This window comes from Crocodylus porosus, unplaced genomic scaffold (assembly GCF_001723895.1).
Source record: "Crocodylus porosus isolate Cpor-Errol unplaced genomic scaffold, CroPor_comp1, whole genome shotgun sequence".
Classification (NCBI taxonomy): Eukaryota; Metazoa; Chordata; order Crocodylia; family Crocodylidae; genus Crocodylus; species Crocodylus porosus.
The window spans coordinates 6,386,616-6,412,688 of NW_017728925.1; the positions used below are offsets into that span (position 1 = coordinate 6,386,616).

General features: G+C 42.6%; 1 protein-coding gene across 1 annotated transcript in view; it reads left to right on the top strand.

Moving 5' to 3' along the window:
* Positions 1-1,616: 1,616 nt before the first annotated feature.
* The window catches only part of PAPPA (pappalysin 1), a 220,807-nt gene continuing 196,350 nt past the window's right edge, over positions 1,617-26,073 (top strand). The window contains exon 1 of the mRNA XM_019540642.1: positions 1,617-2,461. Within this exon, the coding sequence (XP_019396187.1) occupies positions 2,065-2,461 (397 nt within the window). The 5' untranslated portion in view covers positions 1,617-2,064. The remainder of the gene's footprint in view (positions 2,462-26,073) is intronic.

Genomic DNA, 26,073 nt, shown 5'->3' on the forward strand with positions numbered 1-26,073 from the left:
GGGAGAAAACATTGCACAAAAACCTCATAAATGTTTTTAACAAAATGGAAAGAACCCCTTTTCCCAACCCTTCCAGCTTTCTAACTGAAATAATTTATTTAGCCAGCTGTATCAAGAATGCTTTTAAGTTATATGTTTCTTGGTTAACATATTATACTAGCAGGCTAACCTGTAAAAGCAACAGAGTTAGAGGGACTGGACATCTCACTCCAGCGGCTCTGCCATGAAATGCTTGCAGAAAAGTCAGGTGAGAATGCTTGTAGTTTTGCGGGGTGTGGCTGGGACAGGTTTTCTTGAGGCTGTGATGAAATTCAACATTGTACCGTTTTTGTTTTTTGTTTCCTTTTTCCTTCTTTGAACGAAATAGTGGTCAGTAGATTCATAATGCATGACTGCTAAGTCATTTCCACTTATTAAGTACTTAGAAAAATCCTTTTTGTTGCCATCAGGGGGAGCTTTTGAGATCTTTCAAGAGTGAGATATATATATATATATATATATATATATATATATATATATATATATATATATTAAACATGCACGCACACACACGCGCGCACACACACACACACAGACATACACGCACACAAAACGTCCCAGCTCAGAAACAGAGATCCAGAAACCAGCAAGCAGCCAGAATCTTACCTGTGGCTACAACTAAGCCAAAGAAACAAGGGGAGCTAAATTCCTTAGACTGAAAAATTAACTAAATTGAGAGAGGATTTTTTTTAACTCATTCCACAAATAAAATTAATATTTTTTTATTATCAAAAGAAATAGCCTAGAGTCTTTGGGAGCACTCAAAAGCCAAACCCTGCTCTGTTGCTACAGCTTCTGGAAGGCAAATGCTCTTCAAAAAGCTTCTCTCCTTTTTGCTCCTGATGATTCGATGGGGACCTTTGATGCAACATTTGGATTAGCTGCACACAACTGCACTGAGGGGGACCACAACAGGGGGAGCCTGGCTGATTGCATAACTTTAAGAAAATAATAAGAGGAAAAGAAAGAATTAGAGAGAGTAAAGAGAGGGAGATAGAGAGGGAGTGAAAAGAGAAAGAAAGAAAGCAATTAAAAAAATATCTGAGAATCAAGTTTCAAGACTCTTTATGTGCTGCAGAGGAGCATGAGGTTTACCAGTAAAGTGCAACGGGGAGTCTGAGAGGAGAAATAGCTTTCTCTTTTGCCAAGAAAAAATAGGAATGTGTGTTTTGGACTGGACTGAGAAGGAAAGCTGGGGAGGTTGCAAAAAGGGGTGCAGAATGTTTATCCCATGAACCCTTCATATTAATTGCCCTCTTGAAAAAAAGATAAGGGGGAAAGGGACAGGAGGAAAAGAAGGGAAGAAAAGAAGGGGGAGAAAAAAGAAAACAGCAAAAGTGCTTGAGTCTCTAGAGCTATCTGCCCCTTCAAGCTGATTGATTAGTCATGATCCCTGCAGTTTTAATGGGAATCATTCAATTGGGAAGGTGGAGCACCCTAGAGTAGATTAGCATATATCCTTGTTTACTCTTCTTCTGAGGGGCTTTTTCTCTTTTCTTTCATTTTGTGGAGAAGGGAGGGGGGAGTTTGGGGGAAAGGAGGGGGCTGTGGCTTATGCTATAAAGGAGGCCAAAAAAATAAATAGATTAGAACATCTTTGGGGGGGAGGGAAATCAGTGGGTCTGAGTCTTGGAGAAAGCTGTGTCTTTTTTTTTTTTTTTTTTTTTTAAGAAGAAAAAAAAAATAAAGGGAAGAAAATCCAGCAGAGAAAAGAAGAGAGAGAGGATTTCCAGCTGTGGAGGAATAGAAGAGAAGAAGACAAATACAGGAGGAAGAACAGAGAAATACATTGCAACCAAGGAGTTTTGATTTTATTTTATTGTGTTTTTTAAAAAGGAAAACAAATCTATAAGCAGGAAAAAAGAAAGAAAGAAAGAGAAAAAGAAAAGAAAAAGCAACTGAGAAGGGTTATAAAAAGAGCAAATACCAAGAAGGGTGAACAAGAGAAGAAAGTCAAGGCAAGGAGGAGCCCAAAGCTGGCAGATCGGGAGGATTTGCAGGGGAGAAGGGGGGGGAAGATTGGAAATGCAGCTCTGGAGTTTGCTGCTGCCTCTTGCGCTTCTCTGTATAGCCCTAGCCAGTGGACCCGAATGTGGGATGGACGAGCGCTCCCGCAGGGCAAGAAGGGACACCAGGCACACCCGCCAGATCCACTACACTGCCCCGGGCACCTGTGCCACCAGGTTAGCCCGAGGAAGGCGCTCCACTGCTGGTATAGAGCCTCTGCATGTCCCTCGCAGGAGGCAACAGCGGGAGGCAAAGGGTGAAGAGGATTCCCTTACCCCAAGCAGGGCACTCTATTTCAGTGGACAAGGGGATCAGCTGCGGCTGAAAGCAGATACCGAGCTGCCTAGAGATGCCTTCACTTTGCAAGTGTGGCTGAAAGCTGAAGGAGGACAGAGATCTCCAGCTGTCATTGCAGGTGGGTAGCTTGCTGTGCCTGTAGTTGTAACATCCCTTTTACATTTCACGAGATTGCAGGGCAGCCAGCTTTGGCGCGCATGTGTACAGTAACATGTGAATGTATGTTTAAATAGATATGTGTTGGTGGGTGCCTATACAGGTATTCGCACGTATGTATGTATAAACGCATACATTATTGTGTGTTAGGAGATTATAGATATTGATCTACGTTTGGGGAATTATCAAAAATCGGCAACTATTATAAAAGTATATCTTTTACAAAAAGTTACATACATGTTTTCATGAGGTTATGGCAGTATCTAAATTTGCTGCTTTATTTATAAATCAGTGTCCAAGTAAGAAAGAGAGCACTTGCTGTGCATTTCTAATGTAACTTTGATGTTGGGAAAAAATATATATATCTGTGTGTTTTGAGTGTGTGTGAAAAGAAAAGCATGTATATGAAATATGTGGGCGTGAGGATGTGTACGCAAGGTTCCTATTGTATTTCCACGGTTTTTATTAGCATTGCAGTTTATTTCAGGTTCGTTACCTTTTAAGATGCTAGGTTAGCATGTGGTTTCCAAAAAGCTATAAAGCAACTTTTAGCTATTGTGAAACTTCAGTAGTCAAATTAGTTTTTAAAGTTCTCAGCCCCTGAACACTCTGCTAGTACTTGATGTGTACAACATTTAGAGGATGCTTTGAGAATTTTTGTCTCCCTTTAGAAAACACAAGTGTAACACAAACACTTGTAAGGGCAAAATGCCCTATAAAATCACCTCGTACTAAGACCACTTATTGACCTGAGCAGTCTGAGCCTGACAATAATGAGGAATATTGCACTTATCGGATTTGAATTTTATGACCCCCATCATGAATTTGGGTCCTTCTTTTTCTCTCCACCACCTTCCATCTCTCGCTCTAGTGGTAAAGTGCAGTGAAGTTGTAGTGAAATTGGATACTTTTTGAAGGGTTGCAACCCCTTATAAACATAGCAACATCCATCTTTGCTCTGACGAAAGCCATAGAAAATGTAAATCTTTTAAAAAAACAAAACATGGGAGAAGTGTGGCCAGGGGAGGGTATGTTTTACAGTTCTTTTGGCAAGTAGATTCCCTGAAAGTACAAAGTTTCCATGTCCTAGGCTGCTTTAAAGAAACAGTGAGGATTTCCCCCGTCCCTTTAATGAGAGTCATTTCCTACAGGAGCCTAGCGGATGCTTTTATTCTTAATATAGTCACTGATCAGCCTTTAGGGCTGCTTTTTCCTCCTCCTCTGCCACATTCTGTTCTTTTATTTTCTTTCTCTTGACTGCCCTATACTTGACCTATGAGGCTGTGGTCACTCAAGAAAGGGGAAGAAACAAAACCAAAATGGGCTCAGCAGCAAATTGCTTTAACTTTTCCCCAAGCCCAGCTGCCGTGTTCACTTTTAAGGAGGGGACTCAGTGGTGTGTGTATCTGTCTGGGAAACATTGGGAAGAGCTCGTTTTCCCTTCTGCCTTGTAGTAAGGAGAGATGAATGATCTTATACAAGAAAAAGATCGTGATGATGATGACGATGATGATGATTTTCCTCCCCGCCCCCCCCCCATCTTCCAAATCTTGATTTACAAAGCAAAGGCTCAAGTTGCTTCCCTTTCAAGTGGGGAGAAGACAGACTGTAGTTTTAACATCAGTGGGAAAGAGCTGTGTGTGTGTGCATATGTGTGTGAATACTAGTTTAAATAATAAATTAATTCAGCTACAGAAGCACGGTGTGAGTCTAGTTTACAAGTATCTCTAATTCACGCAATGAGAAATCTAGGAAGCTAGATACACACACAAAGATTGTTAGTAGTAAAACACTTTAATTGGATGGGAGGGTTAGGTTATTGCTTGTATAAAACACTTGACCCGTTTTATTCACGGAAATAACATTCCGCTAGAACAGAACTGCCCCAGTTCAGCACCATAAAGCTTGCAGCTTTACTCCAGAGGACTTTGAGAATTTTTTTTTTCCTAAACTCCCCCTTCCCCAGTTGAAGAGGAGCCAGATTTGGCTCTGTGTGTAAACACCTGGAATAGATCCAAGGAGGAACGTACTTGGAGTATCCTCCATGCACTACAGTCTCCCAGATCTGCAACAAGCTTAGGGAGAGATTACACTTGCCTGAATGAGGAAATCAGAGGTTCTGGCTGCCAGAAACCTGTTTTTTTCATTTTTGCTTGCGTTGGATGTGACAGATCGAGGACTCGTACTTGGAGTTTATGCCTGTTTGACCCCACTGAAATTTTTTAAAAACCTGATGGTTGTTAAAATGGGGCTGGAGATGGGGCTAAATTCATCCCTGGTGCAAATGGTGAACTTGTTCCTCTAGATTCTGTCACTGGCTTTACCACTGTTCTGTTGTATCATGGGAAGCCAGTGGAGCATGGATATAAAAGAGGGAAGAATTTGACTTCAGGTAAAGCTAGGAACTTTTCATTTTTTCCAATGCCCCTTCCCCGTCTTAAGCCCTTGTCTCCTGCCCTGCCCTGCTACACAACATGCCCCCAACCATATTCAGATAATCATTTCTCAGTTTGCAAGCCACAAAGGAGTCAATGACATAGCTGTATGGCAGAATGGATGTCCATGTAATTAGGTCATTATAAACCACAGGTAGAGTCCAGGTTGCTACAGCTTCTCTAAGGGAACCCTGAGATAAAGAAGCTGTTCTGCTATTTCAGGCTCAAGGAGTTTCTGTGCTGCTCTGAAGCCAAATTTCCTTACATCACTCTCTGCTGCAGCACTCACTTTGTTTTCATAAATGCCTAATTTTATAGCACTATTTAATGGGTTGGTCATTGCTGTGGGCCATCCCCATGCCTGATGGTAGGGGAATTCTGGGTATAAGCATCTGCCAGTTTACACACTGGTTTCCAGTGAGGTTATACTCTTGTTTGACCTCAGTGATTTTAGTGTAGTCATTTTATGAAGCAAATCTTTTGGGAAAATAGCAGTTTGACCCACTAACATGGTCTGTTCAGAAGTCCAGCATTGAATGCAGCAAGGCGAGCAAGGCACCTGGCTATCCTTTCAGGTCTCCCAGCAGGGGTGGTGCAGGCACCTACCCTGCAGATCTTCAAAAGGAGACTGGACATGCACCTTGCTGGGGTTATTTGACCCCAGCTGTCTTTCCTGTCCAGAGCAGGGGAGCTGGACCCGATGATCTAGGAGGTCCCTTCCAGCCCTAAACTTCTGTGAATCTGTTTCCAGGTTTCATATTTTGGGACACGACGCACAGACACACTCATATTCACCACCCAGTCAGCTCACTTCTGTGCTGCACAAGACTTCCCCCCAAACCCACATCAGAAGCACAATCACCACCTCACACACACCCAACATTAGTGACATAGGTACATGTGTTTTCTACCAGCGGGAGTACTTGAGCTTATGAACAGTTTTAAAGAAAACTCCCAGAGGCATCTAGAGAGTTAACAAAGGAGCTAATTTAACCAGGTTAGGGTAGGGCAGGCTTTAATCCTGTTAGATTACTGACTCTGTGCAAAAACTCTGTGCAGAAAACACTGCAAAAAAAAAGATCAGCTCTAACCAAGAGTTGATTCTTGCTTCTGTCATAATCAGAAATACCCCAGTTCTACTCTGGAAATACATTAACAACCTATGAACTGTTAGGAAACAAGATCCTTGGGAGTTATCCCTGTCAGTGTGTTTGCTGGTAGAAAGCTCAAGTGACGGATGGCATATGTTTTGTTATAAGCGTGACGTTGACTCTTTACTAGCTAGGAGCTGCAAGGAGCTGTAGGAATGATTGACAGTGGGAACTGGAAGAAAAAGGCATGCCCACTTGGAAGAGTGAAAGTTATGTGTTGGGTTTTTTCCCTTTTCATTCTCTCTCTGTCTTTTTATCCCTCTGGCTGCCAACAGAGATCATGATCCCGAATTAATAGAGCTTCATATAATATAAGGGAGCGCCTATGTTTTCCCAACTTCACTTCTTAGTGAGCACACAACTGCAGCACAATCCAAGGGGCAAGACCTGCCAAAATCAGCACAGTGGAGCTCTTTTAAAGCCACAGTAAACTGCCTGAGAAATGCTTCTATCAGGATTTTGACAAATGAATTAATCAGAAGATAAGAACTTGATGCAAAAAGTTCACACTTGTAAATTTAGTTTCACACTCATTTAGTTTCTTTCCATAGTTTTTCATCCCATATTACACTGATAAGATAAAGGTGGACTCCATGAGTAGGGGGTACTGCTGGTGCTTTTCTGACAAGCTGACTCTTCCAGCAGGTGTATTTTCAAGTTGAGTGACTGCTTCAGCTCAGATGCTACAGGGATGTCTTCTGGTATAAACACAGTAGGTAGGTAGATAGATAATTCAGCAGCTCCTGTTTTTCAGCAGTCTGTAATTTGTCAGTTGCCTGAGTCTGTTGTTTGCTTAAACTTAATATTTAAATTAATTTCTGTATAATGACAGAGTCAAATGTGACTGATTCCAATCTCATCATTTAATGTGCTGGTGGAAGGTACGCAAATACCAGTAAGATGGGCAGGATACATGAATTAGCGTAGCATAGCATAGAATTGAATATATGTCATCTTGGATGAGTGTGGATAGTGAATTTCTTTTCTTTTTTTCATTATAAATGAGACCAACATATTTAGGAAAGCATTTGTCAAAAAAGATTCTAAATCCTGGCTCTGTTACTAACTAATGGATACTAAATAAAGGATGTTAAGGTGAGTGAGTGCAGGGGGGAGGGGGAAGGAGTAAATAAAGACTCTCATTTGCACATGGTTTTTCTGTTGTAGGGTCCTAGTTTGTCACCAGATAAGTTGGCTTCCTTGTCATAGCTAGACCTGGTTGATCCCTGGAGTATGTGTTAGAACTCCAGTCTTTAAGGCAAGACCGTAGCTGAGTCAGTGAGAGAGACTTGTAGAGAGCAGAAAATGAACTGGAGGGGCTAGGACTAGGAAGAGCCCTGGAACTGGGCTCAGGGAAGAGTCTTTGGAGAAGTACAAGACAGATTGCTGGGAAAGGCTGAAACATCCCAAGGGGTCCTGCAAGAGGCTTGTGCACTGGGAAGTATTTTAAGGTGAGATCTAATCAAAGATCTAAGTGCCTAAAAGCTAGGTGCTGCAATACCTAATTTTTAGTGGCCTGGCCCCCAGAGGGGAATCCAGAGCTCTGGTGAGGTTCCTAGTCCCCATATGTCATACATGAGGGGACTTGGGTGCCTCAGGATGAGATCCAAAACAGCAAACCCACTTATCAGGGAAACAGTAGGTTGATCCTCAAGTCAGGATCCTTGTACCCACTTATCAGATTGACCTCAAGTCAACATATTCAGTCTGTGGCTCCACAGAGCTAACCATTAGAAAAAGCTCTGGGTAGAGTTGTCTTCTGGGATGTGGAAGATGGTGGCTTGAATCCCTTCAAGAGAAGGGATCCCAGAAAGGAGTAAATTGAACCTGCATCTCTCATTTCCTGGGTGGGTTACTGAACCCATACATGCCATGTAAAAGGAGAGCATCTCTTCCAGATGTGTTTTAAAAAGGAATGTGACTGGGTGGTGCAGTTTTTTAGGGGGTCTAATCTTGATAGTGTGTGTTAAGCAGGCTCTAAGAACACCGGCCGGACCAGGTTCCCAGGAAATTTTGGTGGAGGGATGCCTACCTGGTGATGCATGGGCATGATTTAGGTGCTTAGTCCTGCTGACACCAGAGTTCAGAAGTAAAACATTCAGGCACCTAGAGAAATTTAAGGCTAAAACTTGCAACATCGGTGGAGTTTATGGCACTTCAGGCTCAGGTAGCAAATAAGCAAAGACTTTTGGGCTTGCAACTTGGACCTAGGTCCCCTAGGCACCAACTTGGTGCCCAAGGCCTCTCTTAAATCAGGCCTTTAATGTATATATTCCACCATTCTCTGTCTCCATCCCATATAAAGTGAGGATTTGATTTTCTTTCTCTCCCTCCCCTTTTGTCTTTCTCACCATTTAATGTCGTAAACTCTTTGCGGTGGGGGTTCTTTTGCTACAGGTTTGTACTGCACCTAGCACAGAAGAATCCTGATTAAGGCTTGGAGGGAAAGGCTTTCCCCATCCCCTGAAAATGTCAAAGATTTTTAAATTGTTCCTGACTTGCATCAGAAATAAAAACTCAAATTCAGACAATTTTTATGAATATGCTAAAGAAAAAAAAGTCTCTAAGGCAATCAAAATGTTTTGTTTTGATAATTCTGAAATGCTTCGTTTTGGTTTTGACTTCTAAAGAAAAAACTTGTTATTTCACCTTAATACACATTTAAGAAACATAATTTCAAATTATACAAAAGAAACAATTTCAGATGAGGAAATTTGTCTTTGAACATGTCAACTGAGGACATTGTGGCAGGTGTAAAACCTGTTCCCAAGGTTGTTTGGAATGAGGAAATTCATTGAAACTGCTTATTTCCCATGAACAGTACCAGTTTTGACAAATGGGAGTTTTTTTTCTGCAAAACATTTCCAGTCAACCCTAGTCATGATCTTTGCTGCCTCTAAGGACCACTGTCGTACAATACTTAATAATAGAATTACTTTCACTTCCTCAAAACTATTGCTATATCCCAAATAATCCTGCTGAAATGCTTTCTGTAGCCATAATCAAGGTTTATTTAGTAATATTTGTTATTAAACCAACTGTTGGGAGAGATGTTACCCAAGTTTTTGGGCACAATGTGCCATTTCTCAGATCTGGGAAAGATGTGAAGAAGGTCTTCCTCAATCTTGACATCCTATCACATTGCATTTCTTTCACTCCAGTCTGTTGCACTAAATATAAGACAAGAAATATCAGATTAGATCAACCCTGCTAATTTATAAGTTCAAAAAATAATACAGTATTCTATAGCATGCATGTTAGTTTTGTTACACCAGTGTTTTTCAACAATGAATGAGGACTACTTCAGTATTTCTTTTTCACTGGTATGACATCTCAGAAAAAATGTGAGCCAAATTCTTTAATGAGATAAATCTGTAACAATTCCCTTGTACTGATGTAAATTAGATCTGAATTTGTTCCCTGTTTTTATTCTAGCTTTTTGTAGAAAAAACACTCTTTTTCTGTTACTTTTTGCTTATCTTATTTCTGTTGCTTTCTGCTCTGTTTTATTCCTCTTTCTTTTACATGTGAAGACACATGCACACACAAACACACATGATTCCCAAAGCCCCTTTGATTTTTCTTAGACTAATAGAGCATTTAAACTCCAATCATAAAGTAAAAAGAGCTTGTTTATTTGCCTAAATTGTTTGACACAGTTGAAGGGTCTGGTAAATTCCTAAGTGGTGGGTGGCTTTCTATGGATCCATGTGATCGTATAGTTCCAATTCCAAAAAGCCATGAGTAAAAGAAAGCTTTATTATAATGGTCTGCTTCAAAGTCTATATGGGAAGAGTGTAACCCTGGGGGAAGAAAAAGAGCTTGACCCCAGGGTGAAAGGAAAACAGAGAAAAGCATAAAATGCAGCTAATCCATTTGCAGACTTTTTCATTCTACTGCTCACATGAGGTTGGTAGCACTGGCCCTACAGACATAGCAGGTAGAGGTTGGATTGTCCTTAGACAGCAAGGATCAGCATAGCTCTATTGATGTTGATTAATACAAGCACTAGGGACCTAGTTAGTCAATGGAAAGATGCCCATTGACTTTGGTGGGCTTTGGGGCAGGCAGTGTGATTTGCAATGAGGGGCTTTTATGTCATGTTCACTCCCCACACCTGGTCTTTCCACTGGATAGTTAACATCCATTTGTTTCCTGCCGTATCTTGCCTTGGATACAGGAGCCAGACTTGAAGGGAAAAATCAGAAAGCCCTAACGTCAGAGGAATTGGCTGGGGGAAGGGGATTTGTTTATTTTAATTGTTTTTGTTGTAATCCAAATCCCACCATGGCCTCTCTCTCTTCCAAAATAGTTTTTTTCTCACTGTTAAAATAAGTATTTATTCAAAACATGCTGTCCAGTTTTCTGTTCTGCCGGGTGATGTAAGTGTATAACTTTCCTGTCCAATCCCTCCACCCCCTCTTATCACCATCATATTCTGGGTTCTTTCCCTACTATCTAGTGTCCTTGATTCCCCCTTATTTCCCTTCTTACCAATAGGCAGAGTTTCAGTCTGTTTGCCTTTTGCCTGACAAGCAAATACCATGACTTGGATAACCTTGAGCTTGCCAGAGTTCAGTTCATCTTTCACCGCATGAGGGTAGTGTCCTCTACCCTGAGAGCTAAAAGCAGCTTCTTGATTGGTTGCTAATTTTTTTTTGCAGTTTTTGTTGGGGGGGGGGAGGATGTGAAGCAGGTGGGCACATGTGTGTGCAGTGTGTGTGCATGCATGTACACATTGTTTTGCAAGTACTGATATTCTTCCCAATAACGACCCTGGTGGTGTACAAACTTGGGACAAGCAATGCACTGAATTGCACAGATATTCACAAAGAGGGCTGAACGGAAATGGAGCAGCGTCTGGAGCTGGCATGGTGAAAGAGACAGAACTTAGGAGATACAATATTAACTCATGAAAGCAAAAAGGTTTCTGAGTTAGACAAAAAAATCACCAGGGGGCAGAGCAGTTAACTCCTGAGTGCTATCAGACTTTCCCTGGGTGCATCTACACATGCATTTAATTTGAAGCAATAAACTCCGGCACATATCACACTGGAGTTTATTGCTCCTGGGTGCTGTGTTTGAATGTGTGCCTGGGACCACAGTACACTGAGCCAGGTCAGAGCAGCCCTAGCTGGCAGGAAACCCAGGGGGTCATCCTGCCAGCCCGGAGCTGCTCCAACCTAGCTCAATATGCTTTGGAAGAGTAAGCTGGGGCACAGGGGTGCTTCAGTGCAGGGCTAGCCAGTAGGCAGGTCCCACACTAAAGCACCCCTGTGGCCCAGCCAGCCTCTTCAGCATCTATATGTGCGTAGCCGCACAGTAAATAACCCCACTGTAGTAATACTTAGAAATAGTAAACATAATTACTATCTTACTGTAGAGTGTATTAGTTTAGTGTGGCCTAATAGGGCTGCATGTATAGACACAGAGACTTTACTGTGGAGCTAATTAGGCAGCTCCACAGTAAATGTCTCATGTAGATGTGCTCTTTGGCTCCTTCTCAGTTAGGTTTAGGTTTCTTTTTATCTTTTTTTCTTCTACCCTACTGTCATGTTTTTACTCCTTTTCCTCTCTGATTTTATTGTCTTTCTCTTATTGTTTTTCTCCCGGAAGCAGCTGTAGCAATTGGCTGCAGCGATTGATCTGCCATTGTGGGATCAGTGCCCTGGGCAGCTAGACTGGGTGCAGGGGAACCCCCCGCCCCCAGGCAGTGAGATTGGCCGCAGGGCAGGGGGCATGTGCCCCCCCTGACTAAAGCGCCCACAGTCGCCCATGCCTCTTGGACACTACACTTGATGTCAGCGGCCAACTAGTCATTGATTACTACCCTCTGAGCTCGATGCTCCAGCCAGTTTTCTATCCACTTTACAGTCCATTCATCCAGTGCATACTTCCTTAGCTTGCTTGCAAGAATGCTGTGGGAGATGGTATCAAAAGCCTTATTAAAGTCGAGATATATTACGCCCACTGCTTTCCCTGCATCCATAGAGCCAGTCATCTCATCATAGAAGGCAATCAGATTTATCAGGCATGACTTACCCCTGGTGAATCCATGCTGACTGTTCCTAATCATTTTCTTCTCCTCCAAGTGCTTAGAAGTGGGTTCCTTAAGGATCTGCTCCATGATTTTTCCAGGGTTTGAGATGAGGCTGGCTGGTCTGTAGTTCCCTGACCCCTCTTTTTTCCCTTTCTTAAATATGGGCACTATATTTGTTCTTTTCCAATCATCCAGGACCTTTTCTGATAGCCACGACCTTTCAACAATGACAGCCAGCAGCTCTGCAATCACACCAGCCAACTCCCTCAGCACTTTTGGGTGCATCCCATCAGCTTGTATATGTCCAGCTTTTCTAAACAGTCCCTGACCTATTCTTTCACCACTGTTGGCTGCTCACCTCCTCCCCAAACTGTGCTGTCAGGTGCAGTAGTCTGGGAGCTGACCTTGCCTGTGAAGGCTGAGGTGAAAAAGGCAGCGAGTACTTCAGCCTTTTCTGCATCCTCTGTCACTAGGTTGCCTCCCCCATTCGGTAAGGCTCCCACACTTTCCCTGATCCTCTTCTTGTTGCTCCTTAATGTGAGTTCTTCTCATTCAAAATCACATCTATGATCCTAAATGCCTTCAGGTCCTTTCACTGTATCTGCTTAGAGTTCCTTGCTAGGTTATACTACACATGTTGGTAAACAGTACAATTTAAGTAGAGACTGGCATCATGTTATTTCATATAGTGGCAATAAGTGGGAGAGGTGAGGAAGGGAGGGAGAGACAATCATTCAGCAATGGTGGGAAGGGCTCTCTAGAGGCATCAGGAACAATTGTGTATTAAAATCACAGATCGAAATACTCCGCTCTTTGAGAATCAAGATCCACTGATCTTATTTCCAACGTCTGCCAGTCTGTGTATCCCTGAGCTCCATCCAAATGCCTCAGCTCAGACACACCTCTCCTTAAAATAGAAGAGTTTAATGCTTTTGGAAAGTTGTTTTAGTCTGTGCATTGGTCAATTGGTTTGTTTTTTATCAAAAAAACTTACTGTAGTTGCTTAACTTCAAACCACATCTTGTGCCTTCTTCCAGTCGGAAGGACCCTCACTTAGAGAAGATGGGGCTCAGTTTTCAGAATAGCCAACAGCTCCCATTACTCATAATGTGAAATATTGGGTACCAAACAGTTTTGGAAACCTAGCCATAGATATTTCTGGACAATGATAGAGAATCACTAATTTGAACAGTGGAAGATGTTTTCATATGAAGATTGGTCAGTGATCTACTGCTTTTTCCATCAAATCTGTTACTCCATCTGGACTGGTACTTAGTGTATGCATGTCACAGCAGCTAAAGAACTAGTATTTTTCTGGAGAAACCGTAGATTGATTGAGCTATGAAAAGCATTGACCCCTCTGAACCTAAGACACATCTCTGTAAGTCTAAGCTGTGATACAGGGTTAAGACAAGAAAAGTTTGCATTACTACTGGCTATGTATTGCCCATCTATCCTATGATAAACACAGGACTCTGTCTCTGAGGCTGTCAAAACACCATTCATCAGCAGTTATTTACTCATAATGATTTTCAATATAAACAAGACAAAATTTGGAGCCCTCTGTATCGCTCCTGGATGGACTCTAAGGAAGAAAAGCAATCCTGAGAGTAGATTAATGTTAACTGTGGCTCTCATGCACCAGATTTTGAAATGGGTGCCTTTAGCAGAGGAAAGGATGAGCAGTATGAGCTAGATGCTGCTGTGAAGTAAACCAGGATAAACCTGCAGTATCTCCAGGAGAATGGGTGTCTGCAGCTATTGCATATTTATGCCCATGTAACAGAATTTGGAGCCTAGTAATATAGGACTCAATGGAAAAAATAAACAATGTGCTTGAAAAATGCCCCTTTAGGTTTCTGGGAACCTGTCTTTAGACTGCTGTTTGCTGCTGAATATGATTTAATCTGGGTGTGTATTGGCTCTGGTGATGCACTGAGAAGCATTTGTACAGTGCGGAGCTGTTTTTCCTTCTTGGAAGCGTTTTCTGCATGTACCTGTCATATTCCCACTAGCCTTGTAAAATCATGCCATATACAGTGTATACAGCAAGCTTTTTGTATTCTGAACAACAAAAAACACATTTCAGCTCTACTCTCAAGTCTTGTAGCCCTAAATATTTTCCCCTCTACTGTCCAGTGTCCAGAAATAATATCCCCTCTTCTGTTTACAAACAAACATTAATGAGGAAGTTGGGAAGGAAGAGAATGAAAGTCAGCCATAGATTTGGTCCCAGGCTGTGGGTAGGAATCAGCAGGGTTTCTGGATATTTCCTACTGTGCATCTGCTTATAAAAATCACTTTGACGATACGTCTGCCTGCTTGTCTAAATGTCTCTCATCCTCTTTCTCCTTTCTTCATGGGTAATGCGCAAGGAGGAAAGAGGCACGTTGCCTGTAGAATCAATTTGCTCCAATAACAAGTCAAGGAGAAATCAGCATGTGTTATGACTTCAAGGTATTGGTTTATAAATCCATAAGATCTGCTTTTTTGGCATGTCTATTATTTTTAAACACTAAGGCCCAGATTCTGGCCTGTGTGTGAGTCACAGTATGTTACTCTTGGGCATTGACAGAAGTGTCATTTTTTGCGTGATTGGCCCCTTGGAAGTGCTATACAGCCATGCCCTGACAGAAGTGCATAGCTGCAGAGCACTTTAAAAGTGCCTGATCACATGACAAATTATCCCTCATTACATGAACTTTCAAGTGAAGGCATTCCAAAGTGTAACACCTGCACTAACTTCTGTCTGACTGGGGCTGGGCTGGGCTGACCACCCTAGTGCTGTCTGCAGGATGGGAGGGAAGAATGTAAGGGGGGAACCTTGGCCTGAGGTTTGCCTGGCCTGTGCTGGAGGGGACGTGGGTGGATGGGAGCCTCTTGCCCCTCGGAGGTGGGGGTGGGACCAGGGGAGAGAGCCTGAAGACGCACAAGTTTCTCCTGGACTGGCTCGAAAGTGGAGGTCGATCCACCGCTGTCCCAACCCAACAGTGAACTTCTATTGTGTTGACTGGAGGGTGAGGTGTTGTAACTCATGGCACTTTCTGTGAAGCGCCGTGAGTTACAGCAGGGAGCTGCACATTTATCAGCATCCCTTGTGTTGTTCTGGGGGCCAAAATAGCTTGAAGGGCGGGGGATGAAATTTCATCACTGCAGTAGGTTTGCAGGACTTGTACATGTGGCCCTACACTTCCCCCTCAGCAATGTGGAAGAAGTAGCGGTGAAGGGGTAATAGCTGTAGCACTCAGTATCACAGTGATTGTGGGCTGTAGAGCAGTGCATAGGCAACCACAGGGAGGCTCTCATAAAATGACCTGGGCCTGATTTAATATGTCCCTGAGACCACAGCAGCCATCAGAGATCAGAGTCAACAGAATCTAGGCAGATCATAAGTAACTTAAAGACATGTTTGTTCAAGTTGGTTGTGCCTTCCTTACTGAACTCTTTGTCTCTAAATAGGAGACAGAGTAATTAAGGCATGTAACTGTCTCCTGAAGTGCATGCAGGAGACAGTTGCTGTAGGGCTAAATTCAAGTGACTTTCCTATACTTGCTTTGGTATGGAGGGAACACTCCACTGTGGGTCCTACCCAGATTTGGACAGAAGGTAGAGCTGCTGAGGATGGTGCCACTCTTCAGGCAACCTGACATCATGGCATCTATAGACTTGGGAAAGTGTGTAGGAAAGTTAGCATGTAAGAATAGAAAATAAAAGGAAAGTGCGAGGGGGGTAGAGGCACAGTTGCTCATAATTGTGGTGGTGGCACACAGATAAGACAAATTCAATGGACAGCTGACGTGTGTCACTATCATTTCAAAATTAAAGATATGCACATTCCCCTAGACACCCCAAAGAGCCCACTTTGAGTAGGAGGACATTTGAAAAGCAAGAGAGGGTGAGCTAAGTAATGGGTGCAATGAAAGCCATAATGTGAGTGTCTGACCTTTGAAAATGTTAGTTTGTTTATTTATTACCTTGAAATATGCTTGGTGTGGAGGATGTTGTATAAAAATGTGGATAGTAAAATTTGAAAGGATGTTATAGAAGTGGAACAGCAATTAAATTTGATCAGCATATACAAACATGTTGGAATAGTTTCCCATGTGGAGTGATGGAAGCTGCATTACTTGAGTAATTTAAAGCTAGGATAACAAGACAAAACACTGAATAATATACTCCAGAGAACATCCTTGCTCTCTGTTCCTTGGAGGTTGAACAAGACCATTTTCCATTGCTAATTTCTGCCACAGTATGAGTAACAGACATTTCAAAACAGTGCTAGAAATGTATTACAACATCTCTGAGCCATATTATGAAAGTTTATTTCGCATGACTTAATCCCACACCTGCTGCAAAGTACCTGTTTGATCTGGAAAAGTGCTTGGTTTTGTTCTTTATGGCAAGCTGTGGATGAAAACACACCAACAGAAGACAAGATTAACAATCAGTGAAGCTGCGTATAGATGCATGTGTAGACGTTCTCCCACCTACAAATGATCTTGAGTGTTGTGGTCCCAGAAATAGAGAGACTTCAAAGAGGCTTGAAAGGTCTCATGCACTGGAAGAAGTTTACAGCAGTCTTTGTCACTGGTCATTTCTGGCCTGTAATCAACAGCCCTGTCCATATGAATCTTTCCAAAGTTGTCTCAAGTGACTTCATTCAGAAGGAACAAAACCAGACATGATGTTTCAGAGCCAGACATTTTACATTACAGACTGGACAAGTTTGCTCAGTTCTTCTGTGTGCTGTAAGCCAAAGTACTTCCTATGGAAATGAAGATTGAGGCCAGCAAATTGCCACAATATATCTTTTCCCTGGAGAAGACACATTTGGAGAAGTGAAGTCAGTTTCTACTGGTGAAGCTTCCTCCAAGTGTTCTAGGTGAATCTCAGGATGTTTGTCTTTTGAAGGGTTCTGAATTAATAAATAAGTTAAGCGTTTATCACCGAGACTTATTTGGACTTGGAAAAAGTTGAATTGCATGTGGTCATCTTGCTGTGGATGATATAGTCAGGCAAACAGTTTACATTCATTATCTCATTGCAACTATGGAGGGGAGCGAGGTTCAATGTACACCTCCTTCTGTCAGTGGGAAATCATCAGTCAATGATGTGGCAAACAGCCTTTCCAACAGCTGCTGTGGTCTGAGACTTTCAAAAAGTGCAAAAGAAACAGGGTGATTTATAGGAGCCATTGGGTAGGAATCATTTGGGGAAAAAAATGGTTCCTCATTAGTGAAAGATTGAAAGGAAACAAGAGATGGAGCTGAAGAACACCCCTGAATCCAAGTTACAAATACAAACTTTGCAATATTTTATCTTTGTACTATATCACAATGAAATCCTAGATGCCTCTGAGCCAAATTTAGGGAAGTTCAAAACTCTATCCAAGCTTTGCAGTTTGTGCTCATGTCTAAACTTTAGTAATTCCTCACACTGGGCACACTGCAATCATTGATTCTTATCTTGAACCTAGGTAAGTCGTAATGTTATTTATTAAGCGACATCAGTGTGCACAGAACATAGTGCCTGCACAAAAGAACTACAGTCTAGTTTGTATAAAAATGGCACAGGTCAGGTACTTATCAAGCATTGGGTGGCAGAATAAGTCCAAAGAGGCACACTGTTTCATGGAAATATCACCATAGAAAGGCTTAGCAACAGGAATGTGTTTGAAGAAAGGGGGTGATGGAAATTGCAATGGCAGAAGAGAGAAGTGTGCATCTTGCTGATAGATTTGGGAAGTAAGATAGTGGTTTTCCTCAGTAATAATTTAGATGCGCTTGAGAGAGAAAGAAAGAGATATTTGTAGGGAAGTATCAAAACTGCTCTGGACAAGAAAAGTAAACTCGCTGTCATAATTATTCCTTATTCCCTTGGCAGCAAGGTCTGGAGGAATGAGCCCCGTGTTGGATAGAAGAATATCTTGAGTTTTAACCCTGACTTTGAATTGGTCTTGACCAAGTCACTCTATCTTTCTATGTGTTTCCCCATCTGTTACTTGGGGGTAACAAAATGTCTCTATCTATTCCCACACGGCTGTGAATATTAGTAGTCAACATTTGTACAGTGCTTTGAACCTCAGAATATGTAAGTACATGGCAAATATCATAAAATACCAGAAATGGTTCCTTTTGCCAAGGACTTTTTCAGTGTAGAATGGTCCCCTTAGCTGCTGTAGCAAAAGAATTCACATGGCAGAGAGCAGGAGGCAGAAAGACAGAAGTATGTCTTGTCACACGGCATCCTAATCTATTTCTCCCATCTTTTCTCTCTTGAGTGATTTTCTTGCCTCTTCTGCAAGCATGCATACGGTTGCCTCACAGTCATTGTTTTCCCATGTTGAGAGTCAGAACTGTTGACTGGACAGAATGATACAAGCAGGGTGTGTCTATATGTGTGATTATGGTGCATGAATAAGCTGTGGAGCTTCCTGCTCCAGAATTTATTGCTCCTGAGTGCACCATTTGAACATGTGCTTGGGAGCAATTAACTCCGGAGCAATAAGCTCTGGAGTTTATTCATGCACAGCATGTAGAGCCCCGTTGGAGCAGCCCCAGCTGGCAGGGAGTGCCAGGGGTCAGCCTGCCAGCCCGGGGCTGCTCTCCCAGCTCAACCTACTGTGGAGGGTCTGGCTGGGGTATAAGGGAGCTTCAGCATGGGGCTAGCCAACAAGCACCCCCAGCACTGAAGCACTCTCATGCCCCAACCAGCCCCTCCAGCATACACATGTGTGCTACCATGGAGTTTTTTTACTCAGCAGCAGCATAGTATTTGTGTTTACAAGTATTTACCTGTATATACAAGTACTATCCGGCTGTGGAGAAATTAGTTTATTCCAGCCTAATAGGGGACCACATGTAGATGCCAAATGCAACTAATTAGTCACCTGTGCAGTAAATGCCTCATGTAGACATGCCTGTGGTGTACCTTTGCTTTCCACACAATGCAGACTGCTTGGAGTCACTTCTTGGCCCTGCACTAACATTTTTTATCAATGACCTGCAAGAAAACATGAAATCACAGGTGCTAATATCTACTGTAAGATAACTCTGGTGTTTTGCAACTTGTACTGCAAAAATATACTGGCCCACAAATGGCCCAATCAACAAACCACCCTTTTTAATAGTCTACACTGAGGTTTAGTGACTAGAGCAAAGGCCTGGGAGTCAGGACTTCTATATTCTGTTCCTGGATCTTGTCAGTGACTTTGGTCCCATGGCATAGTTTCTGCTTTTGGTTGCTATCTTGCAAAATTCCCTTGACTACTGTAATTGCATATGATCTACAGAAGCACATTACTTGGTCCTCTATTCAGTATTCCTATCTGTAAAAAGAAGATAGGATACTAGCCTTTTCCTGTAGATCCTGGGAGATATGGTGCCTCCTTCACATGGACAGGTCCCATGTGTGTGCTGAAAGGTGTGTGTGACTGTGCATCAAACTAAATAGGTGGATTCAGTGACTCAAGCATTCCTAGCCTTGAAACTTTGAGAAAAGAGTGCTGTGTATAACATACAGTGCTTCCATTAGTAACTATACAGGAGCACACAGCAAAAAGGCAGGTTACTTCTTTCCTTTAATTGATTTTTTAAATATTTAACAGCTCTGTCTTCAATAGCACTTCACCAGATGTTTGCCAATATTCACATTGGAGATATCACATAGGTTAGGAGACTTGGAGCCAGCCTTTGTGGTGGCATGGTCCACTGCGAGTCTGCCGACGTGGGGTATGTGTTTGTGAGTGCTTCTAGGTTTAGATAGGCAGGCATTGTTTCTGTATCAGTGTTGCCCTTGTTTTGTCTTAGTGATTTGCCAGTGACCCAAGCTAGCACTGGAAAGTTTTCTTGGTTTTGGTTTTGTTTATTTTATAAAGGCCCCTTGAAAACAGGTGTATATGTGGAAATACATGTTGGGAGAGGAAACCGAGGCACAGGGGAGTAGACAGAGCCCATGATACACAACAGTCAGTGACAAAACCAGAAATCCAGTGTCCTAAATCTCAGCCTAGTGCTTTGGCCACTGGACCGACCTTTCTTCCTAAAGGGAATCCTGCCTGTGAACAATGAAATGGGCTAGTTCCTTAAGAACAACACAGAAACATCATCTTCTGGGAGGCCGAAATTCAGTAACGCTGGGGGATCTTGCATAAGTTTCCCTGATGCAGATTTCGGAGAGAGGGAGACAAGTACAGGGGTGTAATGAGACTGTGGCAGAGATGTGGCTGGCCAACTGCAGCAGCAGCCTGGTTTTGGGGAGGGGGGCTTGTGCCTCCTCCCCTCCCCCAGGGTTGTGCAGGTTACTGGTAAGTTAATTCATGCTTTCTGCCTACCACAATTTATATTTTTAAGAATGGAAATAGTTGTTTTGTGGGTGTGTGCCTGTGTGCGATAGGGTGACAGGTAATCCTTCTCCCCAGGCATTCACACATCCCACAAAGCTTCATGGCAGTTTCATATGTTGTCTCTCTCAGCCAAGTCAAGCACCCATGAAAACCAAAGCTGTGAGGCTCAGGTAATATAACAAGTCTTGAAGAAAACTATTTTGCAAGCTTACAATCTAATTTTCTTCCTTAGTCAGCTTTTACCTTGATTCTCCCTGATGGTGCACTAATAATTCAGTCCACCCAAGACAGCAGGGGCTGTCAGGGTCAGAGTCCCACTATGTATTGGCACATTAGCAAAGGGAGCTCTATATACTGGCAAGTAGGGGCTGTTCAACTGCAGAGTGGTTTAGACGCTCCCTGTAGACAAGCAGAGCAGCGTAGGTATCTCAAGGCAGTATAATGAGCAAGAGCGATATCCTAGCTTTCTTGATGATAAGCCTGGCTTTGGCTTTGCCTTTGCTGAAGACAGGATTTCAGCCCAGGAACATACCCTCCAGGGAGTGATTCCAGGATCTCCTTTCAGAAGCTGCAACCTTAAGAGCACTGAAGATGCTAGGTTAGCTCAACAGGCATCCTCTGAAAATAAAGAAGAAAATGCTGAAGTGTTAACAATGGATGGTAACGCTTTCAGTTGTCAGCTCCTTGCTGGGTGGTCTGTCTCAAAGTGTTGGGGTACAATGGTGGTCCAGTATGGCATGCTCACTCAATGCTGCAATAACCTGTTCAAATGACTTCATGGAAGTTGCAGGCCTCCCAAAATGAAGCAAAGACCTAATGAAGGTAAGTCAAGTCCTGAAAGGTCTCCAGTTGGAGATGGTTCAGATAAAATAAGAATTTTTGCCTAAAATTCAGATTTACCCTGTGGAGAAGAATATCCAGATTTTAAAACTATTTTGTTACTCTTCATTTCTTTGGTTTCAGATACAACCAGAGGTGGAAGGGCTGAAACATTTTTTAAAAGGTTAGACACGTGATATTTCCTGCTGCCCAACTAAAACACAACAGTTGCCAGAAAAACTTCCAAGGAAGCTTGTTCTCATTATATTTTACTCCCAGTTTTGCAGACTCAAGATCAGCTACTTTTGAAAAGCAGCTGAGGTGGGGGGAGGCTTCTGGAAACCAAACTAGAATCCTGACCATTTGGAAATTTGCACCTCGCTGTCACATCTCGCCCTTTAAGAGTTAAGGGTCCGATTTTTCAGCAAGAGTTTTTACTTTCACAGGTACAGTTCTGTCTCTGCACGCATTTTGTACCTGGAATAAATTGCAAACTGAAGGATTTTCGGTTTGGCCTCTAGGTATTTGTGGTTGCAAATCAGTCAGTCAGGTGATTCGTTGTATTTGTGGTCACAGTTCATTATGTGTGCAAAAGCACAGGCTCAGTATTTGCAGGAAGAAAATTGCACCCAACAAACAGAGTTAGGTTAAGAAGACTGAGCTGTAAATGTGACTCTTAAATTACATGTTTCCAAGTTAATGCATGGAGCCTGCATCCCATCAAGAATGCATGCTATAGCAGGTACATCATTTGAGGGAGGGCTGGGGGGAAAGGGGGTGGTTTATTTGTTTTTGTTGTTTATTTTTTTCAGCTGAACATTTCCTAGAAAGCAGAAATATCTCTGTGGTTTGGTGTATGAGTTTGGAGGTAGTGAGTATGGAGAGGAGGATTTGAGTCACAAAATACTCATGCTTAGATAAGACCAGGATGCACTTCAAAAGTGACAGCAGGAAAAGACACAATCCCAATTCCTCCGCAGGGTGAAGTTAGTGTGTCCTTGTGTACAAATTGGACCTAAAAGGTTTGTTTTTAGAGTCTGCATATTTCCTTATTGTCTCCAAAGCATCTAGCATATAGAAAAGAAGCTGAAGCCTTGTGAGAAAGATGCAATAAAGGAAGTAACTCCTGATTAGGGTTCTGGATTCCCAGAGGGGCAGAACCTCATCTGATATAAATCTGTGTAAATCCTTCGAGTCCTTTGGATGGGCGCAAATTTGCATCAGACAAGAATCTGCCCGAGCTCATCATGCCTACTTCACATAGGAACGCCCCTGCATTACAAATAGGAATCAAAGGTAACATCGATATGATTTTTACAGTTTCAGAGCTGGTACCAAGGGTTGTATTGATCTTGGGGTTTCTGTTGGGGGGGGGGGGTGGTAGAAGAATGGTACTGGGGACTTTAGCCATCTGTCTGGCCTAGCAAATGTTGCAAGGTTATGTGCCCCTCCTATTACTTTTAGGTGCTGCTAGTGCTCCCTTCTTTGTTCTCCAGCCCTACCCCCACACTTCCCATTGTGCGCAGTGTAAAAGTTATCCCCTCTGCAGCTGGGAGTAGCAACTAACTGCTCAGCTGGTTCCAGCGCTGCCCTCCAAGCTGTTGGAAAGGTCAGTAGCAAGGGAGTTTTGAAGAGCAAAACAAGTTGTGTTCCCCTTCCCCCATTCTCTCCGGTGTATTTTGACAGCACTACAGCCAACCTCACTTGCATACTCTGCCTTCTCCCTACCCCACCCCCTCCCCACACAAACACACACCTCCTTGTTATTCTGCAGTCCCGGCCAACACAAGTATTCTACAGGGCAAAATGTCTGGCACTTTTCCTACCCAGCTACTAGCTTGGCCAGGATCGCAGCTGATTTACTTGCAGAGCTCAGTCAGGCACAGAAGCTGATTTGAGTTTATGAAATTAAATGGCATTTTGAAGTCCCGGTCAGCTGATGGGTATTGTGTGCACTTGTCCAATGACACAGATGTGCCTCTTAATCCCTCCGAGACATTTCCCCCTGGGACGCTCTGGCTGTCGGCTGTACTCTGAGGTACCCTGACCTCTTTTGACCCAGTTTCAGGCAGCATGGAAAGCTGGCCATAAAGGAGCTCAGAAATATCACTTATTATTTATTTTGTGCTGGGAGCTACCTCACAACTTCTCTGAAGTGGTTGCGGCCCGATTTTAACCCTCCAAAGTGGGAAGAGCTATACACATCACTGATGAGTTAGCAGGTAGAAGGCTAGATATTATTTTCCTGCAGAACTCTGAGGTTTAATTGATGTTTCTGCTGGGAGGTAAGAGTCGTGGGAGCAGAGCTAATGTGCTTGACACCAAACGTGCGTGTGAATGTGTGTGGACGTGTGTAAATATACAACAGGCTTGTGGGTGACTTCCTCCATGCATGTTTCTTGGGTGTCTGTAAATATATCCTTTGTAAGTATGTCTGTGCCTGCCCATGTGTGTGTGTTTTCATGCATATACCTTGAAATGGATTCTTTAAAGTAAATAGAGTATTTATACTGAAGCTTTATACACTGATTGAGATGTAGTAGGAACTGATGAGAGCCTTTGCCCAACACACTCGTTTCCAACATGTCTCTTCTGAGGTTAAAGAGAATCGGACAATGAACTTCTTTCTAAAATTGCTTTTTTTTTTTTTGCCATGGGCCTGAGCTTGCCCTTATAATCACGTCACCCAATACAATTGCCACAAGAAGAAATGCCAACACCGTGGGAGGCGGTCCTTTTTTTCAGTCACTTTGGCTGGCTGGAAGGTGGAAGTTCTAGAAACCATTAAGAAACCTTGTTTTCACTTAATTTTGAGCACAGTTTTTCTTACTTGTGTAGAAGTTACTAGCTGGATTCTAGTTGGATGGGCATCCAAATCGAGAGATGCTACACTCCACGTGAGCCCAGCCAGCGAGCATTTTGAAGGACTTCCGTTTTCAAGTTCTGTATTTACAGGATGTCACGCTTTCATAAATATCAAACATTGCTGTTACGGTGGCCCAAAAAGTGGGTCTTGCACTGGCAAGCTCCCATTGAAATCTTGCCCGGGTAAAACCTGATGGAAGGCCTCAAGATTTAGCCTTTACATTTATGACACAGAAAAGCTATGTTAAAAGAATGTTACTTAGGGTAGCAAAGCCCAAGCACTTAAATGTTAGAAAATGCCAAAATTAAGGTTGCCTGTGTGCTTTTAATTCAGCTCCCTTGTGTATGAATTATAATAAAGCCTGCAATTTCATGATCGTATTAGCAAGACTGCCCCTTAATAGTTAAGTAGCGCTGCCTGTTATTAAGGTCGCCTGACGCTTTCCATGAAATGACCCTGTGCTCATTTGCTCATAACTTTGCGAACTTTAACTGTTTGAGCTGAAAATTTCCCTGCTGGGTGTCTGCCTTGCACTGACTTTTTTTTAATTTCACCTAGAAAAGTTCAGCCATTTCGAAGAACAGGACCGGGGAAAATATGCTGTTTTGTACATATTAAACCTCTTTGAAGCTTTTTTTTGTTTAATTCTCTGATGCCCTTCAACTTAGAGCAAGAACTTGAAATTACAGCAGCGATGGATACAGGGGAGGGGTTAACTGCCAAATTGACCTTATATTATTTTAATTTTTGTATAAATGTGTACCAAAAAGTAATCTCAGAAGCCGTTGGTTATTTATTGATCAACTGTGTTTTTGAGGCACCTGGACGAGAAATGGTTACAGCTGGTTAACTGAGTGCCCTTTTCCACAAGGTTCTGCAGCTTTATTAAGAAAAGCCTGAGGAGATCTAGATAAGACGCAAACCTCATTCACTCTTGTTTTTACTGATACTGTTTTTACTGGAGCTGGTGGATCTTCGCTGACTTTTAAAAGGGATACCCAGTAAAGGATGATCCTGCTTAAGTGCCCTAAAGGGTAGTGCTCAAGCACAGCCTTCTGTACCATCATATTTTTCAATGCTTGTTGCATCTTTAGTTGTCACAATCCCTTGTAATTCAGTAATTTCACTGACCTTACCCCACTAGATCTGTTTCCTGGAGGCAGCTGTGCACAGATGGCAGGTTTATTGTTACAAGGAGGCTCAGTGAGGTATTGCTAACATTATTGGGGCTGCATTGTCCAGAAGCTGCTGTACTACAATCTATAGAATCTGGTTATTAGAAAGCAAAGCTTTATGTAACGTTCATAATCAACAACTGCAAATTCATATCACTGTTATAACTATGCCCTTTGTTGCTTCCCCATTTGGACCCTACAAGGAATCATGTCAAGTATAAGTATCACTGTGGGCTCTTGTAGATGTGCAGTGGGGCTGCTCTGACGCACTGTAAATCTGGTGTGTAAGATGTCACAGGCCAGCTGGGCACTGTGAGTATATCAGTTTAGTTGCAGGCTGACTGAGCACTGCAACTTTATTAGCCACTGGGCTTTTTGGTTCAGGATCGAGGAGGTGATGCTGGAGAAGAAAAGAAATGACAAGTTTCTCTTACAAAAAGGAATGAATTTTACTTATGGCAACAAAAGATATAGTTTGCATATATAATAGTTAATTAAAAAGTTAAGCTAATAAACAGACAACATAACAATCCAGATTAAAATTGACAGTGATAATAAAACAGATAAAGAAATTAACCAAGAGTTCCCACTTGGTTAGTAACTTATCGATAGTCCCTCGGTTAGAAGATGCACGCCAGGTTGAATCAGCAAAGTCAGACGTCTCTGAACTGGCTGCCCGAAGGAGAACCGGTGGAAGCCCCTCAGTCAGGATCTGGTCCTCGCTCTCACAGGGAGTAAGAGAGA